At 35.0% G+C, this 24218-nt stretch overlaps 1 protein-coding gene and 1 non-coding gene across 2 annotated transcripts in view; both read left to right on the plus strand.

Moving 5' to 3' along the window:
* The window catches only part of CWC22 (CWC22 spliceosome associated protein homolog), a 48826-nt gene extending 36775 nt beyond the window's left edge, over positions 1 to 12051 (plus strand). Inside the window, exons 16-20 of the mRNA XM_049772872.1 lie at positions 617 to 769; positions 3292 to 3419; positions 5026 to 5127; positions 5219 to 5436; positions 11265 to 12051. Coding sequence (XP_049628829.1) covers positions 617 to 769; positions 3292 to 3419; positions 5026 to 5127; positions 5219 to 5436; positions 11265 to 11845 — 1182 coding nt within the window. The 3' untranslated portion in view covers positions 11846 to 12051. The remainder of the gene's footprint in view (positions 1 to 616; positions 770 to 3291; positions 3420 to 5025; positions 5128 to 5218; positions 5437 to 11264) is intronic.
* Positions 989 to 1121, plus strand: LOC126009960 (small Cajal body-specific RNA 8). The gene has a single exon (XR_007496110.1). It is a non-coding gene; the product is annotated as a small Cajal body-specific RNA 8 (non-coding RNA).
* Positions 12052 to 24218: the final 12167 nt, after the last annotated feature.

The following is a 24218-nucleotide window of genomic DNA, read 5'->3' on the forward strand; positions in this document are numbered from 1 at the left end:
ACTTTTGGAATTTAATAGAAATACTGTGGGAATTCTTAACATTAATATAATAAATTAATTTTCTGTGTTATATGTGTTCCAATATACATGGCTAAAAGCAAATTATTTTCTATAGCCATAGGTTTCCCATGTACTATAAATTAATTTTCTGTTATATGTGTTCCAATATACATGGCTAAAAGCAAATTATTTTCTATAGCCATAGGTTTCCCATGTACTATTTTTTTCCTCCTCCTTTTAGTACTTTATACCATTTTCTCATTTTTATATTTCCTTAATTTTTTATATCACTCCAGAACTTTTGGAATTCTACATACTTCATAACAATTTCTTAAAAAATACATTTTAGTGTTGTCTTATAAAAATTCACATACATTTATTAAATTTCAAACAGTAACAAAATAGAAGTATAGCTACATACTATAAACTATATAAATATGTATACACATTTAAATGTATTTATTTTCACTACATGTCTCATGTTTTAGCATACAAATTATGGGTAGAGGCAATAACTTTTTGAACTATTGATTTTTTTAAACTTACTGGAAATTAATAACCATATGATATTAACATTTAATTTTCAGTAGTATTGACATTAATTTTTTTTTACTAGCGATTTTGCATGCTAAAAAAAGAATATATGGAATCCTTTGAAGGTATATTCAAAGAACAATATGATACTATCCATCGCTTGGAGACAAACAAATTGAGAAATGTTGCTAAGATGTTTGCTCACCTTTTATACACTGATTCACTTCCATGGAGTGTAAGTAGATGGATCATTATTTATACTTGTTCTTAATTCATATTATTTTCCAGTAGTATGCAGCCTAGGATCAACTTTTCCTATGTTTGAAATGTATGTTTAAATGAAATATATAACCAATTTTTATAGTTCTCTTTTGAGTTTTATATACTATGATCTTTAAAACAAAATAAATAGTATGACTTGGAAATATTCTGGGTGATTTAAAAAAACTTTTCGTGGGAGGCTGATACACAAATTGGGCTGAAGTGTAGTGCTCTAATTGTCACTACGCCTCCCTAAAGCAAACTGCCTTTTGATGACTGGGACAAATTGAGTGAAATTGTAATGGACAGATACGGGGCGAACAGTTTTTTAAATACTATTCAGAGCAAATTTTCTTTTCTCTAAATAAAGTTTTATGGGGAGAAGGGGGCTATCCTGCAATGATGAGGATTTACTCTTGGTTTTGTACTTAGAAGTCACTCCTTGGGCTGCTTGTGGGGGGACCATGTGGGATATTGGGGATCCAACCCAGGATGGCAGTGTGCAAAGCAAGCACCGTACTTCCTATACTGTCTTTCTGGCCCCTGATAAAACTAGTTTTACTTATATTTGATTTTATCTTTTTTCATTTTATAAAAAGAAAAAGAGAAAAAACTATCTGAATTTCACACTGCTTTCAGTAGTTACAGTGAGTATAGTTAAGACTGCTTATGAAGAACTATTTTGGATTTCCATCACTGATTTTTTGTGTATTCATGCCCAGATTCCAATATTTGGATATCACATCAGTCTTTGAGGTTCTTCTCATTTCCTGAGAAAGTAACATCAGTTAGACTATGATAGAAATCAGTGTCTTGAAAATGGGTAAATAGAGAAGAACTCATACAATTGGTAAAACAGAAGTTATTCTTGATGAAGGAATATAGACTGGATTGGGAGTTGAATAGACTCATTGTGCTTGCTCTTATTTTTATAACTACTGTTCATTTAACACATTTGTTCAACTATGTATTTATTTACTGAGACATATGAGGCATCCAAAAATAACATAGTCCCTGGCATAGTAAATAATACTATAGGTATGGCACAAGCCTAGCATTAACTGACCTGGCTTTGATTTCCCTGACAGCACATGGCCTTCAGTGCAGGGCTGGGTGTTGCCCTGCAAGAAATTGCTGAGTGATTCCATGGACATCCTTAAGCATTAGTAGGTTGGCCTTTATGGTCCTTTGGTACCACAGGACCCAAGCAAAACTGAAATTCTTGACCAGTACTGTATCCTGTGTCCTAACATTGAACCATTGGTTACTATACATTTATGAATGACCCCCAAGCTCCCTTGAGTACCTTTGGAGAAGTCTCTTTATATATCTCTATATATACATATATATACATATATGTATATACATACACACATGTATATACATATACATATATATATATATATATGTTTTCTGTTGTCAAGGAACTCACTGCAAGAGAATCTAAGATTTGTCCATAAAAATTAATTAAAAGAAAATGGAATGAAAGATCAGTATAAGGAAAGCAGAGTTTCTAAAGCAATAAAAGAAATTACATACAAGGAAAAAAGAGGTTCATATAATATCATAATAACATCATTTATCAAAATAACATCATTTTGCCTATGAATGATATAATGCACTCCATCCAACTGCTTTATTATGCATTAGTAAGTTGGCCCAAGAGGTTAATCAAAATTATTTATTTTATGTTTTAAACAGTCAAAGCAGATGAACTTTTAAAACACCCATAAAAAACTGGAAGTTAATGGGGGTCCACAACCTTTGATCCTGAGGAGTTCCTCCTGGCTGTTCACTCAGAAATCACTCCTGGTTTGGGGGACCATATGGGATGCCGGGGAGTTGAACCTGTTCTCGGTCAGACATGTGTAAGGCCCTACCACTGTGCATGGTTTCAGCCCCATGGAATTAATTTTTATTTGTGCTGAAATATCTTTCCCTGAACTTCAGTTTTGTTGTTCGAACTAGTCATCATCACTCTTTTGGTGATTACTCTTATCATGTACAAAGGCATTGGCTAATCTGAGTAGTATTTGCCTCATCTTCATTTATCTCTATCTTCATGAGAGTGATTTGAAAGCTGGTAGTCTTCAGTGAAGATTGAACCAGATAATTTATTTGCCCCACTGTAAAATCCATACTCAAAAAAGAGAATGTAGGGGGCCGGAGAGATAGCTTGGAGGTAAGGCGTTTGCCTTTCATGCAGAAGGACAGTGGTTCGAATTCCTGCATCCTATATGGTCCCCCATGCCTGCCAGGGGCGATTTCTGAGCATGGAGCCAGGAGTAACCCCTGAGCCCTGCCGGGTGTGACCCCCCCCCAAAAAAAAAAGGAAAAAGAGAATGTACTTTATTTCTTTAGTAACTTAACATTTGAAAATTAGCACAAGAGATTTAGAGATAATTCTAATTGAAACTGAGAATAAATAATTCTAGGAGAAAATTAAAGTTATAAATCCTTTATCCTTCTGAACACCAAAATTTATTTTATTTTTAGGTTCTTGAATGTATAAAACTGAGTGAAGAGACCACAACATCATCCAGCAGAATTTTTGTTAAGATATTTTTCCAGGAACTATGTGAATATATGGGTCTTCCTAAACTTAATGCAAGATTAAAGGATGAGTAAGTTCATCATTAAGCATGTTTTATCCTAATTACCCTCAGGGATTTTTCTACTTTAGTAAAAGTAATAGTCTGCCTTTGATTATAAAAACAAGAATTAATCCCCAAGGACTTTAGTTTCTACCAAAATAACCATTAGTTTCTACTCTGAATTTTATATTCTGTGTCTGGACAGCATATAATTTTTAAATTTAGGCAGATAATTTATGCTTTTTAAAATATTTGGGACTTACAAAATTATTTTTGCATACCTGCTGAAGTTTTACAGATCCTAATGTTCTCCCTTTCATAAGTTTCTTATTTCCTATATGTCCAGATTGCCACTTGTAATTACTGCATTCACACTATTAAAGTCATCTCTAAGTTCTTAGTGATCACCTGTCAAGTGTAGTAATATTTCTCAGTCCTGTTTCTCCACTTCTCTATATTTATTCATTTGTTCAGTTTCCCCCCTTCCCTCCTCTTCTCCCTCCCTTCCTCCCTCCCTCTCCCTTACTCCAGGCAGGAGACAATATGGGATGCCGGAATTAAAATCAGGTCGGCTGCATATACAGCAAGTGCCCTACCTGCTGTAATCTTATCTCCTGCCCTAGCAAGTCAACCCTTAATCCTCTCTTTTTGCTTGGCCCCCTTGTAAACAAGAGTTTATTTTTTCATTTCTGCAAATGTGAACTGCAAACTACATGTCTAAAATTGCCTTATAATGCTAATGAGCTATATGTTCCTCCCTATAAATAATAATTTTATGCTGTCTTAATCCTTGATTTATCTCTTAATTATTCTTCTATATCCTTCCTTAGTGCCTGACATAAGGCATTATGTACATGTATGAATTCACATACAGAATTCACATACTATTTTGCCTATTTATAATATGTACATAATATTCATGTACTGTAAATTTATTCTGTATATAAAATAATTTTAAATCCTCCTCTGGAGGACTGGAGAGATGGCCCAGTAGGTTGAGCACTTGCCATAATACAGCCAACCCCGGTTCTATCTCTGACAGTGCATATGGTCTCTTGATCCCCACCAGGAGTAAACCCTCAGAACAAAACCAGGAGTAAGCTATAAGTAGTGCTATGTATGCCCTCTTTTTTTTTTTTTCTTTTTTCTTTTTTTTTTGGATTTTGGTTTTTGGGTCACACCCAGCAGCTCTGAGGGGTTACTCCTGGCTCTACGCTCAGAACCACCGTCCATATGCATGCAAGGCAAATGCCTTACCTCCATGCTATCTCTCTGGACTCTGTATGCCCTCTTTTTAAAAAATAAAATAAAATAAGTAAAAACTTCTTCTATTGTAGAATTCAAGTTTAGTAAATTATGACTTTACCCTAATTATTTTATTTAGATAGTATGTGTCTTAGCAATAGTTTACTAGTTGTATTTTATCTACTAACCCAATACATAGAAAATGGAAGGGACTATCAAAATTTTTGTCTTTTTTGTTTGTTTGTTTTTGTTTGGGGTGCTTGATGGAGCTTGAATATAGGTTGGCCAGGAGCAGTCAAGTACCCAACACAATGTACTGTTTTCTGGCCAATGGTTTTAACATTTTAATCTTTCATCAATCTTTTCGATTCAATTTCTTTTTCTTTTTTAGGACCTTGCAGCCTTTCTTCGAAGGATTATTGCCCCGAGATAACCCAAGGAATACTCGATTTGCCATCAATTTCTTTACATCTATAGGTCTTGGAGGGTTAACGTAAGAATCATTCTCAGAATTTTATTTTTGAATCACTGAATTTATATCCCAGTTGCCTTCAAAGACAGTCTAACTTTGTATTTGTAATCAGGGATGAATTGCGTGAGCACCTCAAAAATACACCCAAGGTTATTGTGGCCCAGAAAGTAGATGTTGAGCCCGATCCATCTTCCTCATCCTCTTCTTCCTCATCGTCCTCTTCTGAGTCTGACTCCTCTGCCTCAGATTCGGACAGCAGCGACAGCAGCTCAGAGTCCTCCAGTGATGAAAGTGACTCCTCATCCAGCAGCAGTCAAAGCTCTGCCTCAGGTATTAGATTCGATCCTGATCCTAATTAATCACACCCTTTACTAACCAGTAAAAGAACCTATTTGGGTTTTTTTGTTTTTTGTTTTTTGTTTTGAGATGGTGGTGAGCTATGGCAGGAAATCACACCCAATGATGCTTAGTGGTTACTCCTGGCTCTTTACTCAGGAAATCACTCCTGGCAGTGGTAGGAGATCATATGTGGTGTAAGGTGAGGGATGCTGGGTTAGCCTTGTGTAAGACAAATGCCCTCCTGTACTATCACTACAGCCCCTAAGAATAATCATTTCAGATTCATAGTGCTAAGATTCCCTTTTAGAATCTTTTTATTTAGGTTTCAACTTTATGCCTGGCTTCTTTCAGCATTTTGTTTGGGAGATTTCAGTCAGATTGTTACATTTATTTTTCATTCTCATTGTTTACTGTATAGTTTTGTAGCATGTAATTTACTATAGTATAGTTAATGTCTTTAAAGTAAAAATAAAATCCCATGTGAGACAGCACCAACACCGTTTTTCTAACCCCTTAGGCAGGCAGGTCTGATTTAGCGGGATAGAGGCAGAGAAATAATACCAGGCTAGAAAACAAGGTCTATCTGCTTTTCCTCATGGCTTTTCTGCCTCCTGGCCTCTCTCTGCCATGTGCTCCACTGCTGAGCCCAAAACCAGAACTCCTTTCTTTATTCCAACCAATTCCCCAAACACTGGGGAGTTGGGAAGTCTAGTAATCCAGGTGGACTTCTACATATCAAAAGAAGAGTGAGCGGTGGCGCAAGCGGTAAGGCGGCTGCCTTGCACTGTGCTAACCTAGGACAGGTAAGGCGGCTGCCTTGCACTGTGCTAACCTAGGACAGACTGAGGTTTGATCCCCCGGCATCCTATATAGTTCCCCAAGCCAGGAGCGATTTCTGAGCACATAGCCAGGAAAACCCCTGAGCATCATTGGGTATGACCCGCCCCGCCCTCCCCCCCCCCCCCAAAAAAAAGGAAGAGGTTACTTGGAAGTAAAAGTCTGGGAAACTTTAGGGTTTATATCTGGGTATTACCTTACAAATGTCCTTTCATCCTTTTCATTCTGGAAATTTAGATTTCTAGTGTTTCCATAAATATTCTAATAAATATCAGGGAGGAGAGGCTGTGTATGCATTTCTAGTACTTAAAGGTAAAAATACCTGAATTACAGGGTGTGCATATTAGATTCAGTGTATATTTCCAATTAGTCTTTCAAATCACTCTTCTGTTGAGCTGGAGAGGAATAGGATATATACCACTGACCTTTCTGGTACCAGGAGTGATCCCTGAGCTCAACACAGGAGTGAGCCCTGAACTGCCCCCTAAGTCTCTTCAGTTTTTACCACTATCAGCCATATATGTGTCTTTAGTAAATCTCATTTATTCACTTCAATTTGACAATCTTTTTATATTAAGTCATTCTGGTGAATTTGTAATGCTACTGCATTGTAGTTTTAATTTGCATATTTTTTATCAATGTTGAAAATTGAGCATAATTTTATATAATATAGACCATTGGAAGATTTTTTTGGTGATTACTCAGTTTTGAACATTTCTTAAATTGTCTGTATGAATTCTTCATATATTCTGTGTCCTCTATGTATTGTAAGTAACTAGACCTGTTCTATATCAGCAGCCCTGACTCTGTAGGCTCTAAGAAAGCATTGGGGCAATGTTACTGTACTATCATCTTAACTACCATTTTGGCTTCTTTTCAATTTTGGCAAATCTCCTTTTTTGTGTTTTGTTTTGGTGCCACCTGAGGGCTCAGGGTTTATTCCTGACTGTACACCAAGGGATAACTCCTGATTGCTGCCAGGGACCAGACAGAGTGCCTGACATCAACCCTGGTCAGCCATGTGCAAAACAAGGGCTCTACCTACTATTCTAGTGCTCTGGTATCTTTATTTTTTAAAAGATTTGCCAGTTCTATTATTTCTTTTTTAATTTTTATTTACTTTTGCTTATTCTCTGAATTAATTTTTGAATTATAAAACATAAATCAAAAAGTAGTTAAAAGACCAGCAGAAAATGACGAACATCACAAAAATTTCCATATGCTCCTTACCAAATACATCCTAATGTCAGTACATTAATATCTTAGTGAGCAAAGTCAGAAATTTAACATTTGAACACAATTAAGCAACAGGTTTTATTTGAATTTACTTATTCTACTTTTTTTTTTCTATTTCAATGTTCTATTTGCATTTAGCTGTGTTTCTCACTAATCTTTACAACCTGTGATGGTTCCTCCTTTCAAGATTTTCTTGTTTTCAGTGACACTTTCTTCTTCTTTTTTTTTTTGTTTTCGGGTCACCAGGGATTGAACCCATGTTCATCCTGGGTCAGCCGCATGCAAGGCAAGCACCCTATTGCTGAGTTATTGCTCTGGCTCCTTCAGTGACACTTTTAAAATTGTCTCATTACATATTTTTCAGAGTGTAGCTCAATTTGGAAATCAGTGATATTTTCTCATGATTAGAATGGACTTACTTTTACCAAGAATACAATAGAATCATTGTGTTCTGCTTACTGTATAATGTTGAGTTTTTAATATTAGTTCATTTAAATTGTTGTGAGATTAATCAGTTACTTTGCTAAGATAGTGCTACTGAATTTCTTCATAGAAACTTGCATTCTGTGAATTAATATTAAGGAGAGAAGCAATTTGTCAGTTTGCATATGTCTTTCTCTTTCACTCAAGTTTTCAGGTCTTTGAAACCTGTCTGAGCATGTATTACTGTGTTATCTGCCAAATGGTTGATTGTCTCCTACATTTTTGACTCAGTTTTTTTCTTATAAAAGATATTTATTTTATTCAAACATTTGTATAAATGTGGACAGAGATATTTACTTTACTGTTTGGTTTAAGGTCTAGTATGGTCACTAATTCTTCATTCAAAACTTTGGCAGTTTATCCAAGGTGACTCCCATAGTCTTTATTAAAATTGTGTTTAGCATTTCCAGTTTCAACAAGAACACTTATTTTCTATTATCTCTTTCTTGTAAGTAGAGTTGCTATAGCAAAGAGTTTTATCATATTTGGTAAGGTATTTTAATGATCCTAAATTCATCTGTGTTTTCTCCCATCAAAATATCTTTAGCTGAATAAGAAACAGTCTATTAAAAATATGTATCAATTTGTATTTTAGTTATTTATATTTCAGACAGGCAGCACTTACCCTACAGCTTTAGTTTGGAAGACTACTCTTTATTACATTGTCACTGGCATTTCCAAGAGTTTTTTATATTTTGTGGCATCAAGAATTATAGATCTGGGCCAAAGAGATAGTACCAGGGTTAAGGTGCTTGCCTTGCCCCCAGCTGACTTTGGTTCAATCCTATAAGATTCTCTTCACCCTGCCAGGGTGAGCTCAGAACCAGAAGTGAGTCCTAAGATAACGAACTATGGATCTCTGAATGTTTTATATTATTAAAAGTAGGTTCCCTTTGCCAATAGGATATTTTATTCTTGAATTAAAGTATACTCACATTGTACCTCTTTTACGTTCACTTCTTTCAGTTCTGAAGAATTTGTTATTTCATGGAGTCTGTTTTGAGAACAGATGAACACACAGCATGAATTGCTGTAATAAGGAAGCTTGCTGATTCAAAATTAATTTCCCTTGTCACACAATTGCAGTACAAAACTTAAAATTTTTAAATAAGGTATTAAATAGCATAGAAACAGTGTGAATTCCCCACATTTAGAAAATTTAAAAGAAAGCACCAAAGACAGGAGGTTTCATCTTAAGTCTCAGGTTTTAATGTGAAGGAAGCACTAAGTAATGTCGAGTCGCAGAAATGATGTAGGACCAAGCCAGATGGTTTCTACTTGGGTAGCTGCAATTCAGTTGAGCTACTTGATAGGATTCAGAGAAATAAGTCTTTAGTGGAAAACCAACTGACTGGGAAGGGTCGGCTTTTAGCAGAAGAAATAATGATTGACACTGAAATTTGATTGTAGGTAGGGCTGTCCTGGCCTGCAGGACTCAGTTACTCGTGGGTATAGAGGGGTCCCAGCCTGAAAAGAGAATGGGGAGAAAAAAGGGGGCCAAGCAACACGAGGCTTGTCAAGGCTCCGTTTATTGATCGGTACAGGCTTCTTTTAAGGACAATTTTTACAGGGGATGGAGAGAAGGCAGGATAAACAGCCCACATTACAGAGGTCACCTTACAGCTAATCTTTACATACCATCTTTACATAAGGGACACAGGAACATCTCAAGGTTAGTGAGGTTTTGAGGATGTCACGAGCTTCCTGGAATATATGCCTGATGGGAAACTGTGATATTTCTTAGGGCTCTGGGGCTAGCCAATGCCTTAGATTATGTACTCTTGCCACACAGACTGGTTTGTCCTGCTGAATTCCATATTGGTCTCTGACATAGGGCAAGTTCAGTTAATTCTGTACCACATTGTTTCTATATACATGAGAATATGACCGATATTTTGCATTTCTTAGGAACTAAGCTTTCTTGGCATTCATAAAGTCTGTGATTCTAAAATTCCCATGGGGCTATGAAAGAACAGAACTGCATGGAGTAATGGAAACTTTAGAAACACAAGAAAGCTTAATTCCTCAGAAATGCTGGTAAAAAGTGTCTCAAACAATTTAATTTTAACACTATAATGACAAATATTAAGTAAGTTAATAAAAGTTAAGTAACAAGGGGTCGGAGCATTAGTGCAGCGGCTGTCTCAGATGAACCTCCATTTAATCCCTGGCATCTCATATGGTTCCCCAAGCCAGGATCGATTTCTGAGCACAGAGCAAGGAGTAACTCCTGAGCGTCACAGGGCGTGGGCCAAAAACAAAAGCAAAAAGAAGTTCAGTAACTGATATATAAAGCAAAATAAACTGAGTAACTTATTTGTGCTGTTTAAAAGATAAGTAAATCTAAGATAATAGGGTGGCCAAGTACCAGAAAGCAGAATTGTTGTTTTAAGTGGATATTAAGCAAACCTAGTCATCCCTTTTATTTTTTAGAAATAATATAATATTACTAGCATTTATGATCATTTCTTTTTTTTTTTCTTTTCTTTTTTTTTTTTTTTTTTTTTGGTTTTTGGTTTTTGGGCCACACCCAGCGGTGCTCAGGGGTTACTCCTGGCTATCTGCTCAGAAATAGCTCCTGGCAGGCACCGGGGACCATATGGGACACCGGGCTTTGAACCAACCACCTTTGGTCCTGGATCAGCTGCTTGCAAGGCAAACGCCGCTGTGCTGTCTCTCCAGGCCCATTTATGATCATTTCATTACATTACACATAGGATTAATTTCATGTGACATAGAACTTTGCTTTTGAATAAAATTTGTAAGTGTAAATTTTTGTTTCTTCACTTAATTTTCAGGGGTGTTAGGAGGAGATGCTACAAGGCTTTGCATACAGCTGACCCAGTTCTCATTCACTTGTTTCCCTGAGCAGTACCAGATGTAGATTTTGGAAGCCTCTTAGCATTTGCAAGTGATCCCTATCCCCACAGGGATCTACCATCTCTGCACCATTGGGCCTTAACCCCGTTGTTTTAAAATTGCTGTTAGTAACCTTGGGATGCCCTGAGCCTAAGAGGCTCCTTTCTCCCTTCCTCAAAATCATCAATATTCACACAATTTGCTCTAATTTATTCAAAACAGATTTGGTAGTTAATGTTTACTAATGTGTGTATTAAAATTAGCATTTTGTCATCACTTTCCACTTATTGGATTTGATGTAATATTTAAGTTTATGTGATTTAAACGACAATGTAGCAATAAATGTTAATTATAAAATTAAGATAAGAATTAAAACTAACTTTGTTTCATTTTATACATGTCAGATAAAGATATAAGAAAGAAGGGTCAAGGGAAGACCAGGAAGAAAGATGTAGATAAATTGATCCGGAAACAACAGGCAAATGATAGGAAACATGAAGAAAGAAGACCAGACGAAAGGCACCAGGAAACCAGGACTGAGCGGGAAAGAAGATCAGAAAAGCATAGAGATAAAAACTCCAGAGATCCAAACTGGAGAGATCCCATAACAAAATACACATCAGACAGAGGTGTTGAACGAAATAGTTATAGCAGAGTTGTGCATGATGGGGACCAAGAAATATATTCAGATTTTGAAAGTAAGCATGGTGACCCCAAAAGGAAGAGAGGAGAAAGAAGAAATTCTTTTTCTGAAAATGAGCACAGACATCGAAATAAAGACAGTGACAATTTTAGAAGAAGAGAGAGATCAAAGTCAAGAGAAAAGAATAGAAAACATTCAGGTTCCAGAAGTGACGATGATAGGTATCAAAACGGTGCTGAGAAGCGATATGAAAAATCTAGCAGGTATTCTGGACATTCTAGAAAATCAAAGAAAAATCAGGACCAACGAAGAGAAAAGTCTCCAACAAAGCAGAAAAAATAATTGTACAAAATAACAGAAAGTGAACATGCCTTATATTTAGTTGAGACAAAGTATTTTTCACATTGATGGACTTTATAGAGAATTCTTGTATAAAATACTTGTTTGTACATTTAAGAACTTTTCATTGCAACACCTTTTTATAATTGATACATCTCAAGACCCTCCACTTTAAGATACTTGAAATGTTTCACCAGAGAGGAATGTATCTTGGTTATATTTTGATAATAAAATGATCAAATATGCTCATTGAATCAGTGATTTTTTAATTGATAGGTATTTCTAATAATGTTTCCAATAGTTTGTAAAATCATTAGGTTGAATTACTAGTTGGTTTTTTTGTAAGTGAAGACTAAAATAGATGGATCATTTCAAGTGTATATTTCTGCTTTATTAGATCTATTCATCTTCTTTATACCACCCTATTTTAAAGTAAAGAAATTTATTTCAAGCATCATATTATGTCTTGAATAAAATAGATGTGTGCTTTATTTTTTTCAAAAGTGGTTTGGTGAAGATAGGTGTTGTTAATTTTCAAGCAATTTCTCAGCTATTTGGTTTATAACTAGTCTATCATGATGTCATTTCTTCTATCTGGCCTCCCATTATTGCTGTTACTCAGCCTTAAAATTTAATTACTGTTGGTGAGTAAATATGTATTTAATTTTTAATTTGGATTAATAGGTCATTGGAAAATGAATGATTATGGAAAATGTAAAATAATTCCAATTTTTTAAATCTAAGTTTTTCCAGTTGTAATATGTGAGCATATTATTTATTACTTTTGAAATAAAATATTGGCTCTAAAATTTAGGCTTGCTGGACAGACATTATTTTATCATAGCTGCAGTCAATGGTCTTGGTAATGTTGAACATTCTGCTTTAGGTATACAGAGTTACTGTACTCCACTATTGCTGCAATGCTAAATAAAGACCCCTCCCTCTAACACAATTCTTAAGACACTTTATCCTCTGCCTCTTCTTACACCTACCTCTGCTAACTAACCTTTTCCTAGTCAAAATCCAAGGATTTGTTATAATTGGATATGGTTAATTCCCTTGCTTTATTTATTTATTTACCACATATGACTGAGATCATTTGACATTTATCTTCCCTCTGTGTATTTTGCTTATCATGATACCCTGTAGCTTCTACTTTGTAACAAAAGACAAGAATAGCTGAATACTATTCTATTGTACCTATCTAATAACTTCTTTATCTACTCATCTCTCATTGGTTTGGATTCATTATTGTAAATAATGCCGCAATGACTATAATTGACTTGTCTTTTGAAGTTGATGTTTGGTGTTCTCAGATGCCAAGAAGTATAATTACTGGTCATGTGAGAGTTTTCTTTTAATTCTTTGAGATGTTTCTATTCTTTTATAAGAAACTAAACCAGATAGAAATCCCACCAACAGTGAATGAGTTAGGTTTCTTTTTCACATCTTTCCTAACAACACTGGTTATTTCTGGTCCTTTTGGGTGGCAGTGGAAGGCACGCCTCATGGTGCTCAGTGCTTAAACTTACTGTGTACTCAAGGGTCACTCCTTGAGGTGAGGCTCGAAGGACCATATGTGGTGCCAGGTATTGGACCCAGGTCAGCTGCTTCCTAGGTAAATACATTAACCTCATGTATCTTTCTGGCTCCCCCTCCTTAATTTGTCTTATCCTACAGGCCATTCTCACTGGTTTTTAGACAATATCATTGTGATTTTGATTTGCATTTTCCTATTATTAGGTGATGTTGAAAACATTTTTATATGCCTGTTGTTCATCTACATGTTTTATTTGAGGAAGTATATCTTCATCTCTTTTTGTTTAAAAAAAAACAGTTGAGCTTTTTGAGAGCTTTATTTTCTAGATTTTTTAAAAATATATATATATTTAAACACTGTGAAATACAAATGTAATTGTAGTTGTGTTTCAGTCATAAAAACAACACCCCCACCACTCTTTGTTGTGAGCTTCATATTGTGAGCAGGTCCTTCCGGCCCTCATCTCTGGAAATTATTTCAATGTCTTTCTTATTTTATTAAAAGACATTATTTAAATAATTTTATTTAAATAATATTTTTTCTTAAAACCTATGGATGAGTGAAACTATTTTGTATGTGTATGTCTTTCTCACTGACTTATTTCAGCTTAATAGATTCCATGCATCCATGCATAGGAAAATTTTATGACTTCATCTTTGAGAGCTTTATCTTGGAATTGGCCCTTTATTGGGTGTGTAGTATACAAATATTTTCTCCCAATTAGCAGTTTTAATTTTATCCCTGGATTCTTTCACTATGCAAAAACTGTAGTTTGAAGTTACCCCATTTATTTTTGCTTTTCCTTTTATTTTTTTTCCCAAATATGTCAAATTATTGAAGATACTTTCAAGGTAAGTAATATTCAAGATTAGCCTGTTTTACTCTAGGTATTTTATGGATTTTGTCAAATTTAAAGAGCTTTTGCCCATTTCGAACTAAATTTGGTGTTAGGAGTCTTTTTATTTTTTGCGTATGGCTCTATAGTTTATCACAAAACTATTGAAAATTTTTAACTTTCTCACTTAGTGGAGCTTTCGTGCCAGAGATTGATTGTTTATATATCTCCTAATTATGTTTTTTTTTTTTTTTTGGAAAAACTAGTTTTATTACTGTACCAGTGTTTTGTTTTGTTTTTTTCAACACAGATAAAAAATATGTTTATGAAGAACTTCTTTAAAGGTACATTTCTAGGCACACACATACACATACACACGCGCACACACACACACACATGTGCCGGTAATCACATTTTATAAAATCTTTAAGCACCATGATAACAAGCATGATTATAGTTTGGATTTCTGTCATAAACAGAACACCCCCCTTCACCACTTCACCAGTACAACATTCCCACTACCAGTACCCTCCTACCACAGTGTTGATTACTATAGTTTTGTACTATTGCTTTATGTAACAAAATGCAACATATGCAGTATTCTTTTTGCTTAGAATTGATTTGTCCATTAGGAAGTTTTATGATTTCATATAAATTTTAGTGATTTTGTTACAAGTCTTCCATTGTTGACTCCTTAGGTAAATGATGTTTTAGGGCACTATTTTGGTGGGATTTAAATTTTTTCAGTTTATTGTTTGCATATAAAAATGCAAAAGATTTTTTTATTTTACAATTTGATACTTTATAGGTTTATTATTCCTAAAATTGTTTAGTGACCTATATAGCATCATACAAAATATTATATGTTGGCAGACATTTAGCCATACTACTAAATAGACTTTGTTTGCTTTAACAGTACCTAAGTCAATGGTAGCTGACTTCAAAGTTCAAGAATAATAAACTGCCGCAATTTTGATTTTCATTTTTATTTTGTTCTAACTTTTATTACCCAAAATTACTTGAAGGAACAACAAAATCTATGTAAATAATTAATCTCATCTTTCTATTCTATAATCTTACTACCACCAAAACCAAAAACATGTATAGTTTTATAATGTGGTTATTACAAGGTGATGAATGTCATTAGAAAGAACTTTCTTTGACATCTTATACACTAAACAGGTTTTATCTTCATTTGAGTTTCTTCTGTAAATGAATGTAAGTATAGGGTGCACTTTAAATATTCAGTTTATTAAAGGACAGTTTTTGTTTGTTTTTTATTTTGGTCCATATCCAGTGATGATAAAGTCTAACTTCGGCCTCTGCTCAGGGAACAGTCCTGCCAGATACCAGCAATTGAACCTGGGTTCACCACATGCAAGGCAAATTCCCTATCCACAGTATGCAAAGGAGATTATTTTAAGTAACTTTTTTTTAATTTTTTTATTTTATTTTATTTTTATTATTTCATTTTTTATTTTTAAGTAACTTTTTTAAAATTATTTTATAAATTATAAATGCTTATTGAGCTTGTATATTCTCAGGTCTGCGTAGGAACTAGATATAAACCAGTTAAGCTTCAAAATAAAGCTTTAATCTCAACTTACAGATAGGAGAATACTGAAGCAGTAAATAATTATATGTATAATATATCCAGTCTTGATAAATGCCTAAAGGATAGAAAAATATAAGGAAAGAGGTGTTTAATAGGAAGAGATAGAAAGAGGGCATGGTTTTATATAGGAATTCCGGTAAAGATCTCGGACACTGCAGTGTTTGCCCAGACATTTGCAGGAATGAGGAACAGAAAGAACCTGCTGAGGCATAAATATTTATTTATAGTAAATATTGTTTGGAAAGTTTTGGTAACATTTTATATTCTACTTAGTTAGGATTTGTTTTGCTCCTTAAAATTTTATTTCTACAAAAGCAGCCAAGAGAACCTCTAACCAGCTTCTAATAGAAGCATTTGAGTGTGAGTCATGTCAGGACACAGTCAGAGCTGTGGTCTGGAGCTGAAGGGTTCTGACTTCAGTGTTTTTCTGTGACTTAATATATGTGTTCACAATGCACTGTCCATCACTCAGAATTTTTGCTTTTTATTCTTTTAATATACTGATATTTGGTGTTATGTATACTTGTTTCTGATTTCTTGTCGTTTAGAGTGAATTTTTATTTTTTTTTTTTTGGTTTTTTGGGCCACACCCGTTTGACGCTCAGGGGTTACTCCTGGCTATGTGCTCAGAAATCGCCCCTGGCTTGGGGGGACCATATGGGACACCGGGGGATCGAACCGCGGTCCGTTCCTTGGTAGCGCTTACAAAGCAGACACCTTATCTCCAGCGCCACCTTCCCGGCCCAGAGTGAATATTTTTGAAGGATCAGCAGACGTATTTTTTTTTTTAAGTTTCACACATTTTACTTGCAACATAAAAACAGGATTTATCAGTACAATTAAGTGCAAAGAACATTCCAGGTCACCCAGATTAGGGGCAAGTATAGACTCCCACTTAAGGCATCTCAGACCGCTCCCACCTGTTTTGCATACATATTGGGGTGGGATAGAGCAAGTTCCCGGGGGTCCACAGCCTTCACTCACGATGCCATCTCATGCAGGAATATTAATTTATTTGAATTACATTATTTCTGAGTTTCTCCTCTGAAGCACTGTCTTTACCTCCAGTTCTATTCCTACTTCTCTTGCTATCTACTTCCACAGTCACTTATGTTTTCAAAAATCTACACTGCTTCTGAAACTACATACACCTTTAAGCAGCACACTGACTTCTGACCATTCAGTTCATCTGTTTTAGTACTACTAGGAATCTTCACTTTTCTAAGACCTGTTGATTTTGTTATACTTCGTCATCTCACACCCCATTTCTTTACATACTTTATTCTATGGTCTCTCCTGTGAATGATTAAGTAATAAACTAATTTAATTTTGACAAAACAATGTGTAATAACATTGGTGTAATATGGGACAGGGGATTAAAATTCAGAAAGATTAAATCAGTTCAGGTTGCAGACCTGTTAACTTGCAACTATAGTATGTTTAGGACTTGAGGGAAGTGCCTGAGTATTAGCTCTTAAAATATTTATGTGCAGCTACAGTTGTAGTAATAAATTATGAAATAATGTGGTCAAAGGTCTAGAGTAATGGTTACCACAAAGTGGGCGTTAAGTAAATACTAGTTTAATTTTTTTTTCTCATGTAGCAAAAGGATTGGAAGAAGATTGAAGTCCTTTGACATTTACTTGCTTTGTTTTATCCCATCTGGGAGAGCTTCATACAATTTAAAGATGGGTTTGGAGACTGGAGTGATTGATAGTACAGTGGATGAAGCATTTGCCTTGTACATGGCAAACCCAGGTTTAGTTCCCAGCACCCCAAGACTACCAGGTGTGGCCCCCCAAAAAACAAAGGAAACAGCTGTATTAAAATAGATGTATAGATAATAAGCAGATTTTCTTTTTTAATTAAGATGTGACCAAAGTATATCTTTCCTTCATTTTTCTCCAGTTAAAAGTTATTTCCTAGATGTAAATGCTTTTAGTTTAAGCAACCCAGTTCCTTATACTTTCTGTATTACTTCCCAAGTGTATTGTCAGAAGAGAAAAAAAGTTCTGGTTATCTCATACAGTCATGAACTATTTATGAATTGCCTGACCTTAGTATTTTATGTCAACTTCATTCTGAATCAAGATTTTTTTTTTTAGAAACTCAATGCTTTTTCCCCCAATTTAGGTCTCACTTTTTCTAATGTTTCAAATGTCATTTATAATATTTAAAATGTTTTATTTTTATCCCTGTTTATTCACACTGAATTTTTTTTAAATGCACCTTATTTATTACTTTCGTTTTTTTTAGGATGAAGCTTGCTGTGTCCATGGACTTTCAGGGAACCCTTTCTTTTCTATGACATTTTCACATATGCACTTTCAAATGCCACTAAAACAACTACCAAGTGGTTTCCTTATTTTCTAAACTCTGGTCTCCTGTGGCCCCTTGGCCTAGCTCCACAATTTTCATTTATGCCTGCCCACATATTTTTTTATGAAAGTTGCATATCTTCCAATTAGAACATGAATTTTTTAAAGTTTACCTTATATCTTCTCTAGAAAAACTATTCAAGTCTTCAGCAAAAGAAAAAAATAACAGAAGAATTGTACAGGTCCCACTTGAATTCCATTCACATGGATTTGGACTGATCTAGGTTTTTTTTTTAATCTGTCTACTCTTGACATGGAAGTCTAGTGACTTGGTCTGAAGCAAAGCTTAAAATGTTTTCCATTCACGACTCCTTTTAACCAAAGAAATTTTTACATGACCCTAATAGGTGTACAAAAGGGTATACAAGTCAAATAATTTCTGATAATATAAATATATTTAAAAATAATTTTCTTATGATCCTACATTCACCATAAGCATACAATCTACAGCTTAATAAGGTTATATAAGGATGAATGTTAAGTTCTCAGCTGGTTAGTTTCTTTGAAGTAAATGTCAAAGCTATCTTCTTGAAGGTTTGTTCTAGGAGCTACCATCTTTGAGCACTGCTGTGAGACAGGAGTTATAAGTTACATAACCTTCATGGCAACAACTGGAAGCTTAGAGGTATCCCAATTTTACTGTTTGCATGCTGGTTTCTACTTAACAGAGATGTGGACTCCTTTGGTGACACTCATGTTTCAACATGTCAGATTGGAAGCTTTTGCTACTCCTAAGATTGCCCTGCCACTCAAGACATTCAACAAGGGCTGTTATTTACTGCCCTGAAAAGTCTGTTTAGTTTTTAATGGGTTTAAATTTGTTTTAAGTTTCTGGGTTTCTACTTCCTCCTACTGTCCATCTGAGGTATCCATATCTTTCAAAACTGAATAAATACTCCCCTCACTTCTTACAGACACAGAAGACTGCTCTGATCCAGACTCCAACAATCTTACCTTCTATTTTACTTGATGCAATTTAAGGCACACATGATAATTAGCCTCATATACCACTACCGCAGGGTAATTTTTATTACTTTACTCTCCTAAATAGATTCCACATTCTCCAGGGACCAGAGTTTTGTCTTAAATGTTGCCTTTCTATCTACATGTTGCTATTGGTGATTTTGCTATTGGGGCAGTAAAAAGTTTCTTAAGCCTCATCACCACATAAACAGTTGGGCCAGTTGCTATGGGGGAGGCCCTATGTCTTGTAGAACGTTTAGTAGTGTTCCTAAATGTCAGCAGCACTGATCATTTGATTCTGACAATGAAGAGTACCTCTCAATAATGCCAAATATGCCCTGAAAGGAAAACCATCACTATCATTGGTAAGCAATTAAATGATCAAGAAGAATAAAATGATAGAGGGTTTTCTGGGAACATCATTATTTCTACTCATAAAGTTGTGTCTGCTTGTACTATCTTGTTTTTGTGAGCAAGGTTTGTTGCAAGGACTCATAATCTAATAGAATGGTGCGAGGTTTCAACTGATTTTATTTGGCAAAATAATCTGATATCTATTCTAGAGGAGATACATTCTGCTTGACATTTTAAAAAGTTTTTCTGCAAATAGCAACCTGTTATAATAATGATGCCTATAGACTCTGGCTCTTGCTATAAGTGTTTTTTATTCTATGTAGCAAACTTTTAAGGAATGGGCTTTTGTATTATTTTTAATTTTTTATTATAAAATTTAGTTACCTTCTATCCAAACTCCATATCTTTTTATCAGACAGTTCAATGTTGAATAGATTGCTCAGATGAATTAGTCGTTAGCTTTTGTGTAACAAGGCCTGAAAGGTTGGCAGATGTTATTGAATCTACTGCAAAGTAGCTTTTCTCCTGGAAAAATTCTTGTAGCAAGTACCTCTGGGATGAATCAGGAATTCTTCTGATGTATATACTTTATACAACTCCATGTTTTTCTTAGTCTGATATTTCTCTTTCATTAACATGTTGTCACTAGTACATGTGAAAGCCTTTTAAGGGATATATTGGTTTCATTTTTAATGTGCTATTTTGTTTTTCATTATTATTTGCATTCTTTATTCTCTCATCAGATTCTTCTGATGCATCTTCCAGTGAAAGAACTCCTTGACCTGAAGTTCAGTCACTGAACTTCTGAACTTCAATGCACTTGATTCAGGCGTATACAACCTAATATGGGCCAAAGTCCTTTCTTAGTAGTTTTTCTAACTGGAGCATGAAACACAGAACCATATGAGGCTACATAGAATAAGCAGAAGCAAATGTGCTCTGTGGAGAAAGCTAATTAACAGCAAAAGGAAATAGGTTATTTTAAAGGGACTTTGTGTGATTCGTCTTAATCATATACGATTATGTAAAGTATTCATTTCTTCAGTAAAATAAAAATGAATTCAAAAATGAGGGGATAAATAATGTCAGTTCAAAAGTTCCTTTTTAAAAGTTTTAAATAATAAATTTATTTTAAACACTGATTTACAGAGCTGTTTATAATACAGTTTTTTCTGCCATTTAATTTTCCACCACTGATGAACTATTTCTTCCACCCTGGTCATCAGTTCCTCAACACTGAAACCTGGGTTGTGCGACTGCATAGGTGGCTGCACAGTCCACAGATTTGAGTATCTGCAGTATATGCTGATGAACTCATGGCACAGCAGTGGTTTGTAAGGGCCCTCTAGATGGCCCGGTTTGATCAGCTTCAAGGACAGTGTGCCCATGAGTTTTTCCTTCTTGGGCCTCTTTCAAGAGTTATTTGAGTATATGGCATTGGCACTTGTGCAGACTTGGAGGGCTCTGGTGCCTGGGTGTGGCTTTCAGGGTCTTCTGGAAGTACAGACTGCCAGGGGAGGCAGCCCGGCCTGGCTCCAAATCTTCCTGGAGAGGTCAGCCACGAAACCAGCATATCTGGAGTGTTAGAGGCTAAGATTATCTGCATTGGAGAAATGTGAAGCCGAAGCTGGGCCATTGGTGTAGCAGCAATAAAAAAAAAAAAAAAAACTTAAGAAAAGGAAGCAAGCTGGATTGAGAGCCCTAAGAAGTATCTTTGAGTCCTGAATTTGAACTTCTAACTAAAGATTATACACTAGTCCTTTTGTACTTTTATTTGTACCCCTTGCATTAACAACTCATGTATTAACTCAAATGATTCCTATTGATGCACAGATTGTAATCCTTTGGTTGCTAGGGCAACTGTACCATCCTCACTGTTACCTACATTATTTTGCCTGTAGTCTTCCATTTGAATATAAGTGAATGTACAGATTCAGTAAATAATGCCTGAAAGAAAAAATACAAAAAGAGATCAGATGTATCAATACATTATGGAAACATAATATATTAATTTCAAATGCAATTCATTTTCTTTTCTTTTTCTTTTGTGGTTTTTTTGGGGGTCACACCCAACAGTGCTCAGGGGTTACTCCTGGCTCCATGCTCAGAAATTGCTCCTGGCATGCACGGGGGACCATATAGGATGCCGGGATTCGAACCGATGACGTTCTGCATGAAAGGCAAACGCCTTACCTCCATGCTATCTCTCTGGCCCCCAATTCATTTTCTTACTCATGCTTTTTTTTTTATTAAAACAAAAGACCACTTCCCTACAATACTATTCCTAGCTTTGAAATATGTTGTATTAATGCAGCAGTTTTAATCACAAACAAAAATTGGCTTCATGTTGGCAATGAAAAGAATTAATTCAACTATTTGGTGAACTTTAATATCCTTTGCTGCAAAGATGCTTGAACAAATTACCTTAACAACTAATTATTCTGATCTCACAGTATGAAATACCAAACAGTAAGAGCACTGTGAACATTTTCAGTCTTACACAATATAAAAATGCTCTGCAAATCTTATTGTGCACAAATACAGAGACACTTCCTCAAAATACAGAAAATACAGGAATGATAAATATAACTTTTTTTTCTCAAGTTTTTTTGTTTTAATTTGCTCTTTTTTGTTTTTGTTTTTTTGTTTTTTGGGCCACACCGGCGGTGCTCAGGGGTTACTCCTGGCTATCTGCTCAGAAATAGCTCCTGGCAGGCATGGGGGACCATATGGGACACCGGGATTCGAACCAACCACCTTAGGTCCTGGATCAGCTGCTTGCAAGGCAAACACCGCTGTGCTATCTCTCCAGGCCCATTTTGTTATTTTTTGACTAAAAAAGAAAAAAAGGCAAAGACAGTTTACAGGTAATTGTTCAAAGAGGAAAAATTGTATTTTGGGGTTAATGGAAGATGCCTTTTTTGCTTGCCTGGACTACTTGCAGTATTGATGAGTGGGATACAGTCGAGAGTGGGCAGTGGTTGATGAAAGAGGCATCTACTGCCATGAACACTTCTTTAAGGTCAGAAGTTCCATTGTACATTGCTTTGTTATTCTCATGTTCAAATCCAAAATCTCTAATAGGTGCTCAATAATCAGTTGAGGACTCAGTGGCCAAACAGTCAGGATTTTGATATGTTTCTAGGCAGAGAGATTCAGCCTATTTGAGATTCTTGGATTTTAATGAGATAATTATTTTTTTGGTTTTTGGCTTTGGACCACCAGCAGTGTTCAGGGCTCTCTATCTGTAGTACTGGGAATTAAACCCTGGTTGACTGCATGAAAGGCAAGTGTCTACCCTACCGTTTGGTCACTCCAGCCTGGATTTTATTAAATTTTGCATGTGAAATGTAAAACTGCTTTAACATAATTGGAATCTAAGTATAGTACTTTATGATAGAAGAGCTGAGAGGCAAGAATGCATTAGATTCAATGTAAAGATAAGACGTAAGTTTAAAAGAATAAATGAAAAATACATAAAGTGTTTAGTGAATAAATGAGTAAACTTACTTAAGAAAATTGTTTGACTGTGTTTGCTAAAATTGACCATACATGTTTCCTGTGTGCCAGAAATAAGTTCACTTCTAGACGCCCAATGCAACAGTCCAACACTGTTCAATAAGAAGTTGATTAAAGGGCACCAACTCTCAGCCCTAAGATGAATAAGGTCTGAAGTCTAATGTATAACATAGTGACTATGATTGATAAGACTACTATAGAACTGAAATGTGGTAAAGTACAACTTAAATGTTCTCACAAAATAGGTCAAAGATGTTAACTTGATGAAGAAATCCTTTCACAGTGCCTTGGTAAATAAAATTACCTTATGATGCGATAATACTAAATGTCATAATTTTATATGTTAATTTACCTTGATACAGCTAGAAAAGAGCAAGAGCAATTGTGGTTCAACACCCCACCCAATTAGAACACTGATGATGGATAGTTAGATATAGTGAGATCACTGAGCATTTTCAGTTATCTTTTTTTTCCAAAATACAATACGTATCTATTCTAAGAAGGTATACCAGATTACTCAGAGTGCCTTTTTTCATAATAGCTTCAAATAGAATATAACACAATTTTCTTTAATAGCAATTTTTATATTTAAGTAATAAATAATTATAAAGAACTATATTTAATAAAATCACAGTTAAGTTCCCTTAGATGTGTAACTCTATCAAGCATAAACATTTAAAAGAATAATTTAGATTCAAAGGAATGTACTATATGATCCAACTATATGAAAAAGTAAAGAAGGCAAAACTAAAATAATTAAAATAATGCTGTCCCTTTGGGAAAGATGGTAGAATGATATGGAAGAATAAATGAGACTACTGGGCTAGGTGCTGGCAATGTTCTTTTCTAGACACAGGTGTTAGTTACACAAGTGTTTTCATTTTGTGCTATTGCATCAACTTATAAATGCTTAGGGTTTGCATATTTTCTGTCCAGTAGCAAAACAAGTTAAGACATAAATATATAAAATTTCCTCCAGTAAACTACATTTAACCTTCTTACAAACTCAAGTTTTCTGCAGTTGCTATCTCTTATTTACTTAGACAGTGAAGTATAATGAGGAAGAGTACATTCCAACCATGAAGCTCTCTAATCTGCATTACCCATATCATTAGAAGTATATTTCTTTATCCATCATTGGGTCCAAAAGACAGCATGAACAGAAACCTGAG

This window comes from Suncus etruscus, chromosome 5 (assembly GCF_024139225.1).
Source record: "Suncus etruscus isolate mSunEtr1 chromosome 5, mSunEtr1.pri.cur, whole genome shotgun sequence".
In the NCBI taxonomy this organism is placed as follows: domain Eukaryota; kingdom Metazoa; phylum Chordata; class Mammalia; order Eulipotyphla; family Soricidae; genus Suncus; species Suncus etruscus.